The 7,371-nt window shown below is 39.7% G+C and overlaps 1 protein-coding gene across 1 annotated transcript; it reads left to right on the top strand.

The window, feature by feature from the left end:
• The first annotated feature begins 6,038 nt into the window (after positions 1-6,038).
• On the top strand, positions 6,039-6,974 carry OR5P3 (olfactory receptor family 5 subfamily P member 3). The gene has a single exon (XM_017896368.1). It carries the CDS (start codon positions 6,039-6,041, stop codon positions 6,972-6,974), a length of 936 nt encoding a protein of 311 aa, XP_017751857.1.
• The last annotated feature ends 397 nt before the right edge of the window (positions 6,975-7,371 follow it).

The following is a 7,371-nucleotide window of genomic DNA, read 5'->3' as shown; positions in this document are numbered from 1 at the left end:
TGGAGGATGTCTCCCAGTTAGGCTACTCAGGGGTCAGGGACCCACTTGAGCAGGCATTCTGTCCGTTCTCAGATCTCAACCTCCATGTTGGGAGATCCACTGCTCTCTTCAAAGCTGTCAGACAGAGTCGTTTGTGTCTGCAGAGGTTTTTGCTGCTTTTTTTTTTTGTTGTTGTTGTTTAGCTGTGCCCTGTCCCCAGAGGTGGAGTCTACAGAGACCAGCAGGCCTCCTTGAGCTGCTGTGAGCTCCACCCAGTTCGATCCTCCCAGGGCTTTGTTTAATTACTTAAGCCTCAGCAATGGTGGGCGCCCCTCCCCCAGCCTGGCTGCTGCCTTGCAGTTAGATGGCAGACTGCTGTGCTAGCAATGAGGAAGGCTCCGTGGGCGTGGGACCCTCCCAGCCAGGTGTGGGATATAATCTCCTGGTGTGCCCGTTTGCTTAAAGCACAGTATTGGGGTGGGACTTACCCAATTTTCCAGGTGTTGTGTGTCTCAGTTCCCCGGGCTAGGAAAAGGGATTCCCTTCCCCCTTGCGCTTCCTAGGTGAGGGGATGCCTCGCCCTGCTTCAGCTCTCGCTGGTCGGGCTGCAGCAGCTGACCAGCACCAATTGTTCGGCACTCCCTAGTGAGATAAACCCAGTACCTCAGTTGAAAATGCAGAAATCACCTGTCTTCTGTGTCGCTCACGCTGGGAGCTGGAGACTGGAGCTGTTCCTATTCGGCCATCTTGCTCCCTATATTTTCTTTATGCAGTCCACTATTGACAAGCATCTAAGTTGATTCTGTGTCTTTGCTGTTGTGAATAGTGCAGTGATGAACATATGAGTGCATGTGTGGTAGAATGGTTTATTTTCTTTTGGGTATATATCCGGTAATGGGATTACGGGGTAAAATGATAGTTCTAAGTTCTTTGAGAAATTTCCAAACTGCTTTCCACAGGGGCTGAACTAATTTACATTCCCACCAACAGTGTATAAATATTACCTTTTCTCTATAGCCTAACCAGCACTTGATATATTTTTAACTTTTTAATAGTAGCCATTCTCACTGATGTGAGATGGTATCTCATACTATAATGCTACAGTAACCAAAATGCATGGTACTGGTACAAAAATAGACCCATTGACCAACAGAACAAAATAGAGAACCCAGAAATAAAGAACAATGGGGAAAGGACAGACTATTTAATCAATGGTGCTGGGAAAACTGGGTAACAATATGCAGAAGAATCAACCTCAATCCCTACTTCTCACCACATACAAAAGTTAACTTAAGGCAGAGTAAAGACTTAAATGTAAGACTTCAAACTATAGCAATCCTACAAGAAAACCTACAAAATATTCTTCTGGTTTTTGGCCTAGGTGAAGAATTTATGAGTAAGACCTCAAAAGTAAATGCAGCACCCCCAAAATTGACAACTGGGACCTAATTAAATTAAAGAGCTTCTACACAGCCAAATAAACTATCCGCAAGGTAAATAGACAACCTACAGAATGGGAGAAATATTTGCCAGCCATGTATCTGACAAAGGACTAATATCCAGAGTCTATAAGGAATTTTTAAAAATCTGGAAGCAAAAAGCAAATAACTCTATTAGAAAGTTGGAAAAGGACATGAACAGACAGTTCTCAAAAGAAGACATGAGTGGCCAGCCAACACATGCAAAAATGCACAACATCACTAATCATTAGAGAAATGCAAATCAAAACCACAATGAGATATTATCTCACACTAGTCAAAATGGCTATTATAAAAATGTTTTTAAAAAGCAGAGGTTAGCAAGGTCACAGAGAGAAAGGAATGTTATTGGTGGGAATGTAAATTAATTAATTCAGCTCCTGTGGAAACCAGTTTGGAGACTGCTCAACGAACTAAAGACAGAATTACCATTTGACTTAGCAATCCCATTACTGAGTACACAGTAATCTGTTCTCACATTTTAATACATTGAGTAAACAACAACAGGCTGTACCTTCAACACTTTGTTTGTAAATCTGCTTATCTAAATATCCAAGTTCATCACTTATAAGTTGTGCTTTCCACATAACTGCAGGTCATAATTAAGCTAGACTTTCTGTCACTATCTAACAAGGATCACTTTTTCTCTAGTTTCAAAAGAGCATGTTCCTTATTTCTGTTTGAGCCCTCACCCAGCCAAGTGAGCTAAAACACATGACCCAACTCTATGCTTTCTACAAGAAAGTCACTTCAAATATAATATAGGCAAGTTGAAAGAAAAATAATGGGTCAGGCATGGTGGCTCACACTTGTAATCCTAGCGCTTTGGGAAGCCAAGGCAGGTGGATCACGAGGCCAGGAGTTTGAGACCAGCCTGGCCAATATGGTAAAACCCTGTCTCTACTAAAATACAAAATTAGCTGGGCATGGTGGCAGGTGCCTGTAATCCCAGCTACTTGGGAGGCTGAGGCAAAAGAATCACTTGAACCCGAGAGGTGGAATTTGCAGTGAGCTGAGATTGCACCACTGCACTCCAGCCTGGGCGACAGAGTGAGACTCCATCTCAAAAACAAAAACCCAAAAAAGAAAGTAAAATAATGAAAAAGACGTAGTATGTAAATATTAATCAAAAGAAAAGGAGTGGCTGTACTAATATTGAATAACATAGACTGCAGAGCAAAGAAAATTACTAGAGGTAGAGAAGGATATTAAATAAAATAATAAAATTCTTGAAATTATAAAAATGTAGAAACAGTGAACATATTAGAGGATTCCTGAAGTTAAGGAAGGCATGGGGATGGGACAGAGGTTGTTGGTGGCTATGAAAGAGTAATGTGAGGGGTCATTGTGTTCATGGAAATGTTCTGTATCTTGACTGTATCACTGCCAATATCCTCATTGTGATATTATACTACAGTTTTTCAAAATGCTTTTCATTGGAAGAAATTGGGTAGAGGGCATATAAGATCTCTCCATATTATTTACATTTCTTAAAACTGCATGTAAATCTACAATAATCTCGAAGTAAAAAGTTTAATTAAAAAATAAAGGTAGTGCCGTCTAGAAACATACAGAAAACATAAGCACTTATTTTTTCCCAGAAGAATTTTTATTTTGAAGAGAAATTATTCTGGTAACTGTACTCTTGCTTATTTCTATAAATCTCAATATAGTTACAGTGCTTTTGGCAGTTCATCAAGAAATTCTAATGCATACTAAAAATAAATAAATTTACAGATGTTTTTAGACTTTTTTTTTCAGATGAGGTCTTGCTTAGTTGCCCAGGTTGGAGAACAGTGGTGCAACTCTAGCTCACTGCAGCCTCAAACTCCTGACTTCAATCCATCTTCCCATTTCTGCCTCCTGACTAGTTGAGACTACAGGCATGAGCCATGACACCTGGCTAATTTTATTTGTATTTATTTATAATTTTTGTAGAGATGGGATCTTGTTATGTTGCCCAAGTTTATCTTGAACTCTTGGCCTCAAACAATTCTCCCACCTTGGCCTTCCAAAGTGCTGGGATTACAAGTGTCAGTCACCATGCCCAGCAGCAACACATATTATTATGAGCATCTGTACCTGTAATTTGCATTGTCTTGATGAATTTTCAGTGAAATTTTTATAAACAAGTAGTGTACTCAAGAGGCTATATCCCAAAGGACCCCAAATCTCATAAATATCACCTTCCTATACAGTGACAGCTCTTTGGAATTTGTCATTATTGTTGATGTACATTCATCCACAGGTAATAATTTCCCTTTTCTATTGATACAGGAATGTTTGTTTTTCATTTTTGTATTAGAAGTTAAGGTATAGTTTTTTAAAGGAAATAATCATTTGTTGAACATCCACTTGTTTCTATGATCGATACTTGGTATTATCATGTACATCATCTTATTCAACACAAGAATCATGTGAAGTATTTTTTTAAACAAATAACGTAATGAAGGGTTGAAGAGTTTATGTAAAATTTCCAAGATTCCATAGATTGCTGGTGACAAAGCTGAATCTAATCCCAGGGCCATATGTTTCTGAAGCTCATGGCATTTCTGTCCAACACATCGCTTCCATGCTGTAATGGCACGTATAACTGACTCTGAATTTCTGTTATACACATCTATCTTTTCTAAAATTTTAAACATTCATTCCTTCTTCCTCAAAACTGTGAAGTCACTCCAGGTCAGCTGAGTTGCTTGCCTTTTCCCCCTTCCTCACAATCTTCACAACTTTGGGATTAGTTTTCACTCTCCCTTCTGCTCTTTCAGCAAAGAAAATCCTAGTGAAATCTGACTCCTTATCTATTGGGCACTCAGAACTGTTCAGCTGAAAACAAAAGCACAACTCCCTAGGTGCTGGGCACTGAAGGAGACTATCACCTGCCTCACAGAATTGTCATTATCTCTCAGCTGCATCTTTATGTGAATTACTGCACTGCAAAATTACCCTTTCAAGAGTAAATGTATTATTTATATATTAGCATAATTTTAAAACCTTTTTTTTAACATGTAATGAACCAAATATACTTTCTGATAGTCTATAGTCTTCTTTAGAAATTATAGAAAAGATGTATAATATGTGAAATAAAGATAGTAAATGAATTAGAAGAAGTCCAAGGATATGGTTCTTCATTTTAGCTCAGTTTCCAGAAAGGCATTTGATCTGAAGTTAGTTACTTAACTTTTTTAGATCTTAGTTTATAGTTTTATAAAATCGGAGAAATGGAGTGGATTATTTCTAGGACCTTTTTTTTTTGAGACTGAGTCTTGCTCTGTTGCCCAGGCTGGAGTGCAGTGGTGGGATCTCAGCTCACTGCAAGCTCCGCCTCCCGGGTTCAAGCCATTCTCCTGCCTCAGCCTCCCGAGTAGCTGGGACTACAAGCGCCCACCACCTCGCCTGGCTAGTTTTTTGTATTTTTTAGTAGAGACGGGGTTTCACCGTTTTAGCCAGGATGGTCTCCATCTCCTGACCTCGTGATCCGCCCGTCTCGGCCTCCCAAAGTGCTGGGATTACAGGCTTGAGCCACCGCGCCCGGCCTCTAGGACCTTTTTGAAGCTGGGCATCCTGTAAGAAAGCTCTCCTGCTTTTCTTGCTTTTCATGATTTTCTCAAGCAAGTTGGTATGGAGGAATGCTTTCCAGAAGCTGACCTACAGATGTAAGTTTTATCAGACAGCAACTATTAAGATAGGGCTGGATATTTGTGTGCTGTAGAAGGCCGGAATCTTCTGTTAGCAACCTGGCCCCAGCTTATGCAGAGTCTTGGGCACAAGTTGTGTCTTTGGAGCCTTCTAGGAGTATCCTGATCATGTCTTCTCCAGATTGGCTCACTATCATGAATCAGTTAGCTTGATCCTGAGATAATCAGGAGCCATCTCATCTCCTCTTTCAAACCTCAGTCTTCTTCTATTTACTTGTCTATAATGTGAGTGCATTACTTCACCTTCTGCCTGGGTCCAGACTTCCTGGATATTTGGTGTACTTTCCCTCAATTGTGAGATCTCTGGGTGGGGACCATAGCCCAATGTTGAGTTACTGACCTCTTCTTGGTCCTATGGATTAGCATGCAGCTAATGTGTTTGACCTCTGTTTGGAATTCAGAATTCTTAATGACTACACATCTTTGATACAAGAGATGATACCTCAAACATCCTTTTGAACAGCCACTGTTTTCCATGAGTCTTGGTCTGTTCTGACATTTATGTCTCCCTTCAATCATGTCTTTATCCTAAGAAGATTGAGTTACTGGATTCTTTATGTATTCTAGTGGCCATCTCTGAGATGTGCTCACAGAACACCTAAATTAAACATCCAATACAAGTTGAGTGTGTTAAGTTTAAAAAAAAAAAAAAAAAAAGATTTTTTTCTGAGTATTCCTGACCTTACATCAGTGAACATTTATATTTTTAAGTCTTACATGAGATATTGTGTGTGAAAGCATTTTCTTCCCAAATTTACATGAGTACCTACATTGTTATATATTTTATTAAATAGATATTGTAAAATAAATGTGCAATTATAGCATTTAATCCCATTATAATACTCATTTGTTTTTCTTTCAGTGGGCACTATTCCCAATATAGATGGGGGCTGGAAACAACACCACTGTGGTAGAGTTTACTCTTTTGGGGTTATCTGAGGATACCGCACTATGTGCTATTTTATTTCTTGTGTTTCTAGGAATTTATGTTGTCACCTTAATGGGTAATATCAGCATAATCATGTTGATCAGAAGAAGTCATCATCTTCATACATCCATGTACCTTTTCCTCTGCCATTTGGCCTTTGTAGACATTGGGTACTCCTCATCAGTCACACCTGTCATGCTCATGAGCTTCCTAAGGAAAGAAACCTCACTCCCTGTTGCTGGTTGTGTGGTCCAGCTCTGCTCTGTACTGACGTTTGGTACAGCTGAATGCTTCCTGCTGGCTGTCATGGTCTATGATCGCTATGTGGCCATCTGCTCGCCCCTGCTCTACTCTACCCGCATGTCCCCCAGAGGCTGCATCACCTTAGTGGGCATGTCCTACCTGGGTGGATGTATGAATGCTTGGACATTCATTGGCTGCTTATTAAGACAGTCCTTCTGTGGGCCAAATAAAGTCAATCACTTTTTCTGTGACTATTTACCACTTTTGAAGCTTGCTTGTTCCCATGATTTTACTGTTGAAATAATTCCAGCTATCTCTTCTGGATCTATCATTGTGGCCACTGTGTGTGTCATAGCCATCTCCTACATCTATATCCTCATCACCATCCTGAAGATGCGCTCCACCGAGGGCCGCCACAAGGCCTTCTCCACCTGTACCTCCCACCTCACTGCAGTCACTCTGTTCTATGGGACCATTACATTCATTTATGTGTTGACCAAGTCCAGCTACTCAACTGACCAGAACAAGGTGGTGTCTGTGTTCTACACGGTGGTGATTCCCATATTGAACCCCCTGATCTATAGCCTCAGGAACAAGGAGATTAAGGGGGCTCTGAAGAGGGAGCTTAGAATAAAAATATTTTCTTGATGAAACTAGTTTGGAGAATTTGATATATTAATATTCTATATATAATAATAATAAGACACTGAGTGTTTGTGGTCAAAATATATCTGTCCATAGACCATCACCCAGTGTGGAGCTTTTTAGTCAATCATGAGGGTGGATTTTCAGATAGAATAGGAAATTAGAAGTCTATCTTGCTTTACCTTTAATAAAATTGAATTAAATTTATAATTGAGAATGCAAATAATTTCACATGAAAAAATGCTTTATCTGTTGAAAATCCTTTAAAAATTTTATTCTGATTTTTTCAAAAGTTGTTTTCTGCGATAAGTTAAGGCATACCTTTAAATCTTCAGACCCCGGTGTGTGATGTTCCCCTTAATGGGTGCAGCTCACCAACATGGCACATGTTTACATATGT

The sequence above is a fragment of the Rhinopithecus bieti genome, unplaced genomic scaffold (genome assembly GCF_001698545.2).
Source record: "Rhinopithecus bieti isolate Rb0 unplaced genomic scaffold, ASM169854v2 scaffold_28456, whole genome shotgun sequence".
In the NCBI taxonomy this organism is placed as follows: domain Eukaryota; kingdom Metazoa; phylum Chordata; class Mammalia; order Primates; family Cercopithecidae; genus Rhinopithecus; species Rhinopithecus bieti.
The sequence above is the reverse complement of the archived record's forward strand: the minus strand, read 5'-3'. Positions and strand labels throughout refer to the sequence as shown.